The 14,055-nt window shown below is 48.3% G+C and overlaps 1 protein-coding gene across 2 annotated transcripts in view; it reads left to right on the top strand.

Moving 5' to 3' along the window:
* Nucleotides 1–14,055, top strand: part of RANBP17 (RAN binding protein 17) — a 239,136-nt gene that overhangs the window by 183,827 nt on the left and 41,254 nt on the right. For both annotated transcript variants that reach the window (XM_037057757.1, XM_037057758.1), the window contains one exon: nucleotides 1,188–1,270. In XM_037057757.1, coding sequence (XP_036913652.1) covers nucleotides 1,188–1,270 — 83 coding nt within the window. The remainder of the gene's footprint in view (nucleotides 1–1,187; nucleotides 1,271–14,055) is intronic.

Genomic DNA, 14,055 nt, shown 5'->3' on the forward strand with positions numbered 1-14,055 from the left:
ACACAGCTATGCATGTTATACCAGGAATTTAGTTTTTTATTCAGTTATAATGTTTTCAGCCAGATAATTGGTACTGTATATTACTGCTGTGATATTTAATGCTAAAGGAAAAACATTGCATTATACGTTGTGAAGTATTTTATGTGAGCGTAGGCTGGTAATTTATCTAGCACGGTTGTTGTAATAGCTCCCTCTTGGTATCAGAAAATGTGTTCCCTTGTCTGTGTTTCTCTAGACTCTAATGTGAGTTGTGTCTGTACATTTTTAATCAGGAATTACATACCACCGATCAGAAGTTTACAATAGTATTGATAAGTCATAACTGAACTTGATTCCAAAGCATTTTCAGAAGACATGGAAAAGCAGTACTTCATCCCGTTCCCAGCTAACAGCGCCTTAGCAAGTGTCTCCGCCTTTTGGTATTTCTTTGGCCTGATTTCATATTTTTGCTCATTCTCCTAGAAACATATCATTTCTCGAAAGCACAGCAGGAAGGCATGTTAGAACCAGCTAAAGCCAAAGTGAGGTTAAAAAGGCCAATATTGTATCAGGATGGCACGCCCTCTGCCCTGTTCCCACTGCCCTCCTCTGTCAGGAGCCGGGCAGCAGACTAGGCCTCATTCAGAACTTCTGGGGTTGGCTTTCCTTCCCTTGAGCTGTGTGCAGTGGGAACTATGGGCTGTGTAACTACCGGGTTTGAAATGCCCGGTGAGTTCGAAGGGCCAGGTGAGTCATTATGCAAATGTGCAGTATTAAAGGTACCTAGGCTTCCTGTCTCTTTAGAATCTGTTTTTAGAATGTGCGGTGGGGACGGCAGGAGGTCTCAAATGTAAATCTCTATCCAAGTGTCTGCACAAACCGGCAGGTACACACCCGGGCTTTATATTATTACCTATCAGCCACTCGGCAGGGAAGGAGAACGGTGTTTGTGATACAGGGTGTCAGGATATTGTTTCTACAGAAAAAAAAGTGAATTCTCTGAATCAGCAAATAAGTAAAAATGACTTTTCTTACTTGTCCTAGTATCTCTGTAGTGAGAAAATTAGCATATGTTAATGGAATAGCACTTTTAAAGAGGGCTAATTGTACTACCGCTACTTCTCATAAATGGAAGTGCTAGGCATTTTAAACCTATATTTGGCTTCTTTTTCTGCACAGGCAGTCTAATTTTTTGCTATATTTCTTAGATCCCAGCGTTTGAATTTTGATGTATCATCCCCTAATGGAATTCTTCTCTTCAGAGAAGCTAGTAAAATGATTTGCACTTATGGTGAGTATCTTTTTCCATATTTGTCTCTGCAATATAACTTTATCTCTTTGGAGGGAAGAAAGATGTTAGTTACGTTGTTATTTTGAACTTCATATCTGTATGCATTTGTGAAGTGGGTAATAGGCTGCACAGAGCCAGGTAGCTGTCACATCGGCACCGGGAGAAGCACGCAGTGTGCCCCTGACTGCAAATCATTCCTGACCGACTTGATGAATTTCTCTTGGATAAAATTGCAGTGTCAGGAGGCACAGGGAATACACTGGGTAGAATATGGAAAAGTTATAGCATATTCAAAATGGCTAAAAGTTCTGTCAGGCAGTTTGCTGTCTCAGGTGAAGAAATGCCTAGATCAGTATGTCACCAGCACAAAATTTGGGGAAAATATCCTGGTAACGAGCAGTGTCATAGGGACTTTGGGGCATTACAGCCCCCATAATCAGAGTTCAACAGACTGTCTTAATTACAGTAAAAAAATTGGGTTAATAGCTCAAAGTGGGCCTTACAACTACCATAAACCTTAATACTTACCTATTCTGGCAGCGTCATCCGTGAGATTCTCACCGCTGAGACTTTTCTGGAGCCAGGGCATGGGGATGGGGCGGACGGGGGCCCACTGTGATATGTTGGCCACACACCGACCAAATGCTGAGCCCAAGCGGGGCCCATGTAGGGAGGGCCCTTCCCCGAGGTGCATTTCCTGTGTCCTCTCTGACTCTGTTCTGGTCTCTTTGCCTGTCCTTTCTTACTTTCCCACGGCAGTGGCCAAGTCCAAGTACGTTTGGTGTCAAAATTGCCTGCGATTTTCATAGATCTTTTTGGGTGCCTAGAAACAGATTTTACAAAAATTTATAAAGCTTCTTTATTGTGTGTGTGTGTGTGTGTGTGTGTCTGACAGAGAGAGAACCACCATTAAAAGCATGTTACTTTTTTAAAACCCCATGATTTTAAAGGCAGAAAAACAGTTGTTTTACATTTTTTTACATTAATGCAGAATATAAGTGGAACCTAATCAACAAACCAAACAAGCAAGCAAACTATAACCAGAGACGTTGAAATAAAGCACAAACTGACAGTGAGCAGAGGGGAGGGGAGGGGTAGTGGGGAAGAGAAGGGGAGGGTCGTCAAGGAGCACGTGCAAGGGACCCCTGGACAAAGCCAGCAGCGGGGGCGGGGGGGCACAGACTGGGGACAACTGTAGTTGAGTATTTTTTTTAAAAAGAATGTATTCTGGGGCTCTGATGTGTGTGCATTAGAGGCTTCTGTTTAAAATGCCCAGTTTTCGTTGTGCGGTTGACTTTAGAGTCGGAGGTTGCGAGTGTTCAGAAGCTGCAGAAATCACCTGACTCAAGTCAGCGAACTTGCACTGCCTTGTTCTCGTCTCCGCCAGCAGCCGAACTGCCACGGCTCTCGCATCTCTCGAAATGGGCACATCGGGGTCGTACGAACAGAAATGCTCTGCCTCCTAACTGTCACAACGGACCCCTTCTAAAATACTCCCAGTGCGGAGTGCCACGCGTCCCTCGTCTGTCTAATTCCTGTCAGCGTCCTGTCATACAAAGATAAACATCTGGATCTTTCTCCAAAAGCCTGGGACCTTAGAGAAAAGCATAGTTTTGGCGATTCGAAGGTCTGAGTGTCCGCCCTGGTGACCTCCATGAGCCTCACCGAAGACCCTGTGCCTTTTTGGGCCTGGTTCTCTCATATGCTCTAAAATTAGGACTCCAGTTGTCCTTCCGTGTCTGTGGGGCACTGGTTCCAGGGTCCCCCGCAGATACCAATATCCCTGACTCTCCAGGCCCGTGTGGAACGTGGCACAGGATCTGCGTGTGCGGGGCAGCGGGGTCCGCCTCCACACCCTTTCATTCCCATGGACTCAGCATAGTGCCTGGTGCATGGCAAATTCAAGCTCTGCTTTTTGGAATTTTCTGAGGTTGTTTTTTCCAGTGATTTTAGATCTGTAGTTGGTTGAACTGCAGGCGCAGTAGAGAGAGAGCCAATGGTAGTGAACGGTAGCTACTGACCTGCCTGTCCAGGTCGCCCACAAGGTGGTGAGTGGAGCCGCTCTGGGTGAACGGCTCGGCTCGGGGCGGCACCGAACCCTGCTCACTGCAGCGCCTCCCGCTGGTGTTCTCTGGCACGCACAGAGCCGGCTCTCCCTGGACAGGGTGCACAGACGTCATCGCAGTTTTGTTCAGGGACACCTCGTACTTGGACCTCACTGCTCAGCTTCCTTCTGCCTGTGACAAGGGCTGAGTTTCCGTTTCCTCACTTTTTAAAAGGAGATAACATTTTCCATTATGAAAGTGTGCATGGATTTCCTTTTTTGAATGTCTTCCCAGGCAGGAGAGCTGTAACTGTGTGAGCGTTAGATTCCCGTTACCAGTCATAACTGTGTCTTTCGTGTCCCTCCTTCTGGATCTAATTTCTTTCACCAAGTACAGCCCTTCCCTTGAGGTTCATTCGTCAGTGCAGGGGGCAGGGAAGAACAGGGCCTTCTTCCTGGTGGTACTTCTGAACCTCTAGGACAGAAAAACATATGGCCAGCAAGTGACAACCAAGCGATCTCAGAGCAAGGCCACATCCACGGGCTCCAAAAGCTACCCAGCCCTCTGTCCACTTGTCTGCCATAGACAAAGGAAAGCTGAGAGAGATGTAAGGGTTACTTGGGGGGAGCACGTGAGGGGACAGATGGAAACAGAGGATGGTAAGGGAGCTGAGAAAGGAGGTGGGATGGATAAGAGAAAAACCCTGAAAGCATCCTTGAGAAGAAAAGTCAGTAAGGTGTTTTTTCACCCTGACGAGAGACTAGGAGATTAGGCCCACACTCTGGTCCCGTTTGTACTGCTAGTAACTGTAACTTCCATTCTTTAACCAGCTCTTACGTGCCCACTCCTGTCCTGGACCGTATATCAAACGTTAGCCCATTGAATTCTCAAGGTCGGTCTGTGCTGCCACCCACTAGCCATTGGAACTTGGCTGAGGTGCTTGGCCACTTGCCTTCAGATTCTTGTTAAACAGAGAAAATAATACCTGCTTCATTTGGTGGTTATGAAGATTCAGTTAGATTGTGCGTGAAAAGCCCTTAGACCAATGAGCTGCCATGGTTATTGTGAGGGAAAAACTGAAGCTCATAGGGTTGAGAAGAGATTGGCCAAACACCGCATAGCCAGCACGGAGCTGAACTGGGATTTCCTTCCCAGTCTGTCTGGCTTCAGGCAGTAGTCTTCGTATTTCTCATTGCTACTGGGGAGTGGCCAAAGAAAGATTGTACCTTGGATGTTTCTGATGACGGACTTTTCTTTTAAGTATGGTGATTTCCATCCTAAAACTTAAGGGAAATCAGGCTCAATGGGAAAATGTCCTTCAACTGTGTCACCTGTGACTCTGACACTGGTGGTAATAGAAGGGTGATAGAAGAATGTTTCTCATCCTTCACTGATGCCCCTTCTGGCCTCCATCAGCCAATCCGGTTTTGTCTCTCTCTTCCTCCTGGAATCTTTGGTTACCCTGCTTTTTACCTCTGGAAATTCTGACGTGCGCCCTGGAGTGGGATCGTGTGGCTGCCTCCAGGAGTCTGGAAGATGAGGGGAAGAGGGGCTGGTGGGATGCAGGAGAGCCGGCGTTAAGTATTTCTTTGGTGAGCCCAGGTGAAGGAAGGGGAGGCCCGTGGGGGCACGAGGCCGGAGCTCTGTGATCCCTTCTGTCCCCGTGCGCACGGGCCTTCTCTCTGCTCACCCCTGCTGGGCAACACTTGGGTAGCCAGGAGTGGGGGGACTACCGAGGGCGGGGGACTCATTTCCAAATGCACCTGATTGGCTCTGTATTTTGTGGAATACCTCCACCTCCCTGCTCAATGAGACTGGCAGAAAAATAATACTTTTGATATGCTGTTTTATTTATCTACATTCTGTCATGATATACTTTGATGTAAGTTTTTAATTTTGCCTCGGCTCTCAGCTGCTCTCGCTGTTGCAGCTCAGGGTCAGCCGTGAGGTTAGCCACAGTAGCACAGAACAATTTCCTGTTTGTACAGCCCAGGTAACATTTGGATGAGGATTAAATTTTACCACGTTTTCTACTAGCCCAAGCCTATTATTTCTAATGAGTTTTAAATTGCTTCAAGGACGTGTAGTTCAAAACTTAGTGCCGTGTGATCCGTTCAGCCTAACCAACTTAATAAAAGAAATTTCTTTCTTAAATTTTTGGTTAAAATGTTGCATGCAGTGTAATAAATGTTATTACTTTGGAAACCTACTTCTCAGCTGTAAGAACTGGATGTTTTTTATGCTCAGTTTCCATTTGTCTAATCTCTTCTCCCCTTGGCCTCTGGGTAAGCGGTATCTTTAGTGACATCTGTTGGTTGAAGAGAGCAAAGGGGGAAACAGTGATTGTTTTCCTGAGGCCGCCCCGATGGACCTGCTTTCGTTCCTTCCTTAGGCCGCAGATTTAGGAAAGTTCGGTGTGCAAAACTCTGAACTCTAAAAATGAATAGAACCGGCTGTGATTACTCATTCTACAAAAGAATTTACATCACGGTTCTTTTCGGCATCCTGTGCTCCAGATGCATTTAAGGCATGACTTAATAAGACGCAGGAATTGAATTTGTAAAGTGCAGGCCACTGTTATGTATTGTGACCTAGATAACAGCCCAGCGGTGTCTAACTAGGTTTTGCAGAAAGTGCCTCCAGAAGGGGGGGGCAGGGGGACCCCCCTGCCCCTGGACCAGCCCGCCCAGCTGGTCTGGGTTTGCTCTGGATTTGTTTGTCAAGGGGGTCTTCTGTCTTAAAAAAAACGTGTTTAGAAAAGAACTTGAAAGTTACTGGAATGTACTAACAGAAGTATCGTAAAAACGAAGGTTTACGATTGTATGCTGGTTATTTAAACAGTTACTGTAAGATAACTGAAGAATGCCTTGATCTTGAAATAACTCGAGGCTTAATAAACTGTCACCAGGAAAAATGGCTCTGGAGAGCACTGTCCGGAACCGTAGGTGTGGCCTTAGATCTTATCAAAGCCTTGGCTGGGGACACAGAATGGCAAAGTAGTAGAGTAAAGCTCACGGAAGGCTTGTGAGACAGTGAAATGATGAACACCTTGAGGACCCCAACAGCAGAATCAGGGGGGGCTTAGCAAAGGAGGGCCTTCGGGAAAACAGCCACAGGGACTCCGGGAGGCGCTGGTCTGCATCTGTCTGCCACCACACAAGTTGAACTGGGCCCATTCTACAGGCCGGCAAAAAAACCCCACTAATTGAGCGGTTTAATAAGTGAAGGTGACTTCTCAGGATTCAGTGGATTCTTTCACCTGTACAGCTCACATTTATTGAGCATCTACTGTGTGTCCAATAGTGAGAGTCACAAGGCCTAGGAAAAGGAGACACAGAAAAAGATTTTCCTTAAGACACTTGAGCCCGGCGGGGGATTCGGAGAAGTAAATGAAGAATTGTGATGTGTTGCGTTCACTCGCACGCTGCCGAAGCGTCCACAGTGCTGTAGGAGCCCAGGACAGGTTTGTAAGTCGGCCGAGACCCCAGAGGAGGCAGTATTTCTTAAAGGAATGAAAACTCGACCCAGAAGTTGGAGAAGGGCATTTCAAGCGGACAGTAACTTTCACAAAATCACATCGCTAAAACACATCAGTGTCGTCTGCTAATAAACTACAGGGATTTCAAAGTTGTTGTAAAAATAGAAGGTGAGAATCCTTCATTATCTCATCTGTCAAAGAAAGCCGTCGTTAACAGTTTAGTGTGCGCTCTCGCATACTTTTCTATATGTACATATATACGTGCGTCTTTCTTTCCAAAAGTGAAATCACACCATACTTGCCAATCATATTGTTTGCTGGTTTTTACTCATATCGTGACCATCCTTCCATTTTCCTGTGTGTGAATCTACCACATACTGTTAAATAGCTGCTATTGTTCACTTTTTGATACACGTAATAAACATGTGTATGTGCATGATATGTGCATGATAGTTTCTCACTACATACACCATGTTTCACCAAGCAACCTGTACATTCAGTTTTTTGAGCTCCATTCATTCAACAAATGAATATTGAGAGCAGCGGGTGCTTTCCAGACTCTTCAGATACAGCACTGAGCAAAACTGAAAAATAAATGACTCAGTATGTTAAAAGGTAATAAGTACCATAAAAAAGGAAGGAAGGAGACTTCCTGTCAAGATGGAGGTGCAGGTAGACACGCTTCACCTCCTCATGCAACCACAGAGGGAATTACGACTAGATCTCAACACAGCTAACACCCAGAACTGTCAGAAAATCGAGCCATGTGAAAGACCAACAACCGAGGATTTAAAGAAGCCTCATTCCTCCCGACAGGTAGGAGGGGTGGAGTCGTGGAGATGGGAGGCGCGGTGTGGAGATGGGGCATGGCACAAAGAGGTGGCGGCGGCGACAGAATGGACATCTCACCCTCGCATATGTCGGGTAAAAATTGGGAGGGACACCCCGGGAGCAAGCCGTCTCAGCCCCAGGCCAGACCGCCCAGCCCAGGGTTCCAGCGCCGGGAAGGTAAATCCCAGAGCTTCTGGCTGTAAAAAGCCGGTTCGGACTGGGGTGGCGAGGGGAGCTGGTGGGTTTTCAGGAGACTCTGCTTAAAGGGCTTGCACAACTTAGTACCCACACAACCCACCCACTGCAGGGTTCACCACAAGGACAGGGCTGAAAGGGTGCCAGTCGCACACCAGAAGTGGGTGCAGTGACTGGAAATGGGGCCAGTGCTGGGCAAACCTCCAGAAGCCAGGCAGCCGCACTGTCCCCTCTCCTAGCCCTGCCCCCACCCGCAGCCACAAAGTGGCGAAGCAGGTTGCTCTACTCTGGCAACTTCCTAAGGCTCCACCCCACACAGTTTTCAGGTGCCATTTTGACAAAAAGCCACGCTACGCTACTAAGAGAGTCAGTGCAGTTCTACCTAATCCACAGAAACCAGCACAGGGAGGCTGCCAAGTTGTGGAGACAAAGAAACATGACCCAAATGAAGTAGCAGAACAAACTCCAGGAAAAGAACGGACGGAGACAACCCACCTCTCAGATGCAGGGTTCAAAACCCCGGTGGTCAGCACGCTCAGAGAACTCAGCACAGGAACAGAATAAAGGGAGAAGGGAAGGTTACACTAAGTGAAATAAAAATCTACAGGGAACCAACAGTGGAGAGGAGGATGCCGAGAATCAAACCAACAATTTGAAACACAAGGAAGTAAAAAGCGTTGAATAAGAACAGCAGGGAAAAAAAAAGAATTTTAAAAAACGAGGATAGGGTTAGGAGCCTCTGGGACAACTTTAAATGTATCAGCCTATGGATCATAGGGCTGCCAGAAGGAGAAGAGGAAGAGCAAGAAATTGAAAACTTATTTGAAAAAATAGTGAAAGAAAACTCCCTAATTTGGCAAAGAAAATACACAAGTCCAGGAAGCACAGAGAGTCCCAAACAGGTTGGACCCAAAGAGGACCACACCAAGACACATCATAACTAAAATGCCAAAGGTTAAAGATAAAGAGAGAATCTTAAAAGCAGAGAGTTACCTACAAACAAGTTCCCATAAAACTATCGGCTGATGCTCAAAAGAAACTTTGCAGGCAAGAAGGGACTGGCAAGAAGTATTCAAAGACATGAAAAGCAAGAACCTACAACCTAGATTACTCTATCCAGCCAAGCTATCATTTAGAATGGAAGGGCAGATAAAGTGCTTCCCAGACAAGGTAAAGCTAAAGGAGTTCATCATCACCAAGCTCTTACTATATGAAATGTCAAAGGGACTTATTTAAGAAAAAGATCAAAACTATGAACATTAAAACAACAAAAAATTCACAACTATCAACAACTGAATCTAAGAAACAAACAACCAGAAAAGGAACAGAATCATAGATACTTGGAGATCATTTGGAAGGGTGTCCACTAGGGTGGGGAGAAGGGGGAGAATTGAGGGGAGAAGTGCAGGGATTAAGAAGTATAATTGGTAGGTATAAAATAGACAGGGGGATGTTAAGAACAGTATAGGAAATGTGAAGCCAAAGAACTTAACATGCACAACCCATGAACATGAACTAAGTGGGGGTGGGGGGTATGCTGGAGGGAAGAGGATACCAGGCAGAGGGGTGCAAAGGGGAAATAATTGAGACAGCTACAATAGCAAAATCAATAAAACATTTTTCAAAAGGAAGGGAGGGAGGGAGGCAGGAAATGAGGAGAAGGGGCATGCGAAGTGCCGGGGATCTGGAAACCTGCAGCTGTATGCAGCGGTCAGGGTAGGCCCCCTTGAGATGGCGCCTGCCAGAGACTAGCAGTAAGTGAGGGGGCTTCTTGTAGGTACATCTTGGGGAGGAGCATTCCGGGCTGAGGGAACACCAAGTTTTGGGGTCCTGAGGCAGAAGCGTGTCTGGCATGTCTGAAGAACAGCAAGGAGCTCAGTAGCCAGAGCACAATAAACCAAAGGGAGAGAAACAGCGAGAGCAATGCCGTTAATGTCATGTCCTATAGACCATTATCAGGACTCCGACCCTAACTCCAAGGTAAAAGAGCAACTTTAAAATGTCTTGAGCAGAGGAGTGGTATGGCTTCCTGTGGCTTTGGCCCAGGGGATAGCAGGGGGATTGGTGAGAAGCGGTTGGATTCTGAATGTATTTTGAAGGGAAAGCAAATCAGATTTTTTGGTGGATTGGCTACACAGCATGAGAGGAATAACATAGAGGATTTTGGCATACACAGCTGGGGGGACGAGGTTGCCGTTAACAGATGGGGAAGGCTAAGATGGGTGTGAGCAGATCAAAAGTTCCGTTTGAGTCGTAATGAGCTTGAGATGTTGATGGGACGTGTAAGTGGAGAGGATGAACATGGAGTTGGGTAGATGGGTCTGAGGTTTGGGCTAGAGAAACAAATAGGGAAGTCATTGACCCTTAGATGGTGTTTAAAGTGGGAAACTAGGTAAGGTTACCGATCACCAGCATTGCGGGGGAGGGGGGGGATGTAAATGTAAAGACCTAGGTTTGGTCGCTGCAGCATCAGGAAGAAGGGAGAGGAGACGACGCCAGCGAAGGAGGGTTAGAAGGAGCGAGCACTGAAGTAAGAAAATTGGAAGAGTGTGCGTCTTGTAAGACGGAGAGAGGTACGCAGCTGCGTCCAAAGCCACCAATGGATCAAGTAAGGGGAGGACCAAGAGTTGACCATGACATTTAGCAGCGGGGAGATCCTGGGGAACCTCGAACAGAGCACTTCAGTGGAGTGGGTGTGGAAGTGGGCGTGCAAGAGGGTCAGAGAGCAGCTCACCAGAGCAAATACAGGCCATTTTCCAGAGAAGTTTTAGTACAAGGGGGAATGATACCTACCTAGCATGGAAGTCGGGACAAGGTAAGGTTTTGTGTTTTTTTCATGGAAGAGCTAATAGCATAACTTGTATACCAGTAAGATGATCTAACAAAAAAATGACTGCGTAGAAAGGGGGGAATCACACTTGGTTAAGCACGTAAAGGAGATGAGAGTTAGTCGAACAGACGCAGGGGGCGGCCTGTTCAGAAGACGGCGTGTGAGTGCAGATGCCAGCAGATGTGGGTGTGGTGTTGGCGCTGGGAACTAGAATATATTCCCGGAAGTGGGTTTACGCATTTTTATCTTTTTAAAGAAATGCCACTGCATTGCCTTGCAGACTGGTTGTACTAATTCACATTTCCTGCGCTCTCCTCCGTCTCCCACAGCCTCTGCGCACTGCCCTGTTCCCACCCTTTCCGACCTGGAAGGGAAGCAGACCCCTCTCCAGCCTTCACAGCCCCTGTTCTCACTGGGCTGTTTCCACCCAGGCCTTGGCAGGTTTGCAGAGAGGGGCCTGAACCACGGGGTGGCAGCGCGCTTGCGGTTCTCTCCCCGTAGCTGCCCCGGTGATAAATGGAGACATTCAGCCCATATAGCTGTCAGCTAAATATCACGCTCCCTTTAAGATTTTAGAGATTAAAAGGGAAAAGGAAAAGGTAAATCGGTGTAATGGATTGTCCATGCTGTTAGTTCTCCTGGTACAGCGCTCTGTTACAATATCTCATCACTGGGCCTTTTCTCCCCTAAGCGTGCATTTAAGGGCGCAGAGAACTGGTAGAACGGGGGGCAGAGAACCCCACTGTGACCCCTGGAGCCATTTCGCCACTGAAGGGACAGAGCGAAGGTGGTCAGAGATAAAGTATTGGCCTTCCTTTGAATTACGTGTTAGAAGGAGGGGACGGTATTGCACAGTGCACACACCCAGCTTCCCCGCTGCCTCCTTGCCAGGCCACAGCTCCCCAACCGTGACCCTACGAGCTATCAGACTGGAGGAGGCAGTGGCCCCCAGTATGGGTGTCGTTGCAGCTTACTCCTACGGAGCACTGGCCGGTTCTGTGGTGGTCTCCTCGCCGATGCCACCTCCTTCACGCCATCTGAGAGCCTTCTGAGTTACAGGAACTGTGACTGTTCCCTTTCCATAGATGAGGAGACTGGCCGGCAGACCGTAATAATCTGCTCAGACACCCCGGCAGTAAGAAAGATGGAGTCCTCGAAGCCCGGGTCGGCAGCGCGCCAGTTCGTCGCTGCATGTGTGTTCATGACGTTTGTCGTAGGCTAGAGTGGTCTCCTGCCGCCCAGCACCCCCGGCCGAGGCCCGTGGCGGCCGCTGCTCCTCCGTAGGTGTCCTTGGAAGAGAGAGGGTCAGAGGAAAAAAGTTTCTCTAAGAAACAGACTTGAAAGTAAGCGATTTTGCATCTTTATATGGACTCCCCTCTCTGAACCTAGATCTTGAGAGTTGCCTACTGCTGACTAAGTGCTGGGAGCTAACCAGAAACAGACACACAAAAAAGGCTTCCCCAGAACCCCAGCAGTTAACATACGCTAATAATAAGGAAAACATTTTTGTTTGTTTGTTTGTAAAGATTTTATTTATCTCTAGAGGGGAAAGGAAGGAGAGAGAGAGAGAAACATCAATGTGTGGTTGCCTCTCGTGGTCCCCTGCTGAGAACTGGCCTGCAACCCTGGGAATCGAACCGTGATCGTGTGGTTCGCAGGCCCGCGCTCAATCCACTGAGCTACACTAGCCAGGGCGGAAAATGTTTTTAATGAGCCGGATTACCTACATCGGGCGTCCTCTGCGCCTGTGTCCCCATTCACTGCCCTTACCGTTTAGTAGACCCCTCCTGCTGCGCTGCGCGTGCAGGAGGAAGAATGGCAGCTCCTGGCGTTGCGCCTCCTGCCCCCTATCATCACCTCCGGCCAGGCGCCCCACTCAGTTCACGGTGTCTTTTCCCAAGTCCCAGCGTGTAACCTCACCAGCCGTCTGACCCAGGTCTGACGTTAGCCTGTCCCCGCACCTCATTCCCCCGGCCCCCACTCATGGCAGGTGGAGTCAGGGGAACATGTACAGATTCTCCTTTTGACTCTAAACTTTCAAAGTTCCTTTTATTTCACTGAGGAAAGGATCATTTCCTTTAGTGCTGCAACAATAGCACCAAAGTGGCGACGGTTACTGGCTTCCGTGGCTGCCAGGCTGGCGATGCCTACATCTCCCAGCTGCCCGCCAGTGTAATACAGACCTCCCCCTGTGGGGGGTGCTGGGAAGGAAGGAAAGGGCGTTTTCGGGTGGGGGGTGGGCGGCCAGGGGGGCTGTCACCTTCAGAGGAACGTCAGAACCAAACCCAGGCCAGTCCCTTTCGTCTGCAGTAGTGAGAGGCCGTCTTCTGGATGTTGGGCTTTTTGAGGGCAGGACCTCCAGTCTCAGTAAGTGTTGTTGAAAAAAGCTGCACTGGAGTCAGTGAATGACAACTGAGCCAGGCCTTCTCTTCCATAGTCTTTTCTTTTTCTTAATTAAAATCATTGGGTGACATTGGTTAATAAAATCAGGCGGGTTTCACGTGTACAGTTCTGTGACACATCAGCTGTCCATCGCGTGGTGTACTTGCTCCCGAGTCACCATGTCTTTGATCCGCTTTACCCTTTGTTCCCTCCCCCGCTCCCTTTCTCTCTGGTGCTCACCACACTGTCGTCTGCGTCTCTGCGTTTCTGTTGGTCTGTTACGTTTGTTCACCTGCATCCCTGGTCTTTCACGGCCCCCAGGGAGTGCCACCAAGGCACTGGAACACAGCGAGATAAGCATTTCCTGTCTTAAAAGCACTGCTCGTTCCACTGTGGCCCGGTCACGATGCCATATACTGTTCACTGCTCTAATGCTGTGCACGGCCTTCAACACAGGTGGTCTGGAACAGTCCAAAAGACGTGCCGCACCGCACCTTTAACGTAGAGGTGCAGCTTGTGGCTCTGAGTAATTAATCCTTCTTGCCGATAGGTCGTCCGGGCCTTTACAATCAGTGTTTCCCCCTCAGAGTTCTTGGCCTGCCTAGCCCGTCTCTTTCTGAAGAATGCAGAGCCTTTGCTTCCCCCAGAACATGAGCATGCAGAGGTCCCAAATGTGATGACCCAGTTTTCTCCCCTCGACCCTGGCCACCCCAGCAAACCCCACAAAGTATGTGAACAACCCCCGTCACCCCCTCCCCCCATTCCCACCAGTTACTCTGCCCCTTTCCATCGCACGTAAACGGTACTTTTCTTTCCTGGGAAAGGGAGGGACGGGAAAGGCCCACTTTGCCTTGTATTGAGTTTGAGGCACAGGACAGGTAGAACCTGTCCTGCCACACCCTGCTGTCTTACACCTCCGTACCTGTGCACCTGCTCTCCCTGGAAAACACTCCTCTCCCTCCGCATCTGCCGGGGAGCTGCAATTGATCCTTGAGCAAGAACCCACCACCCTCCTGCCCACGCA

The sequence above is a fragment of the Sturnira hondurensis genome, unplaced genomic scaffold (assembly GCF_014824575.4).
Source record: "Sturnira hondurensis isolate 20B ecotype Veracruz unplaced genomic scaffold, ASM1482457v3 Scaffold0009733, whole genome shotgun sequence".
Taxonomy (NCBI): domain Eukaryota; kingdom Metazoa; phylum Chordata; class Mammalia; order Chiroptera; family Phyllostomidae; genus Sturnira; species Sturnira hondurensis.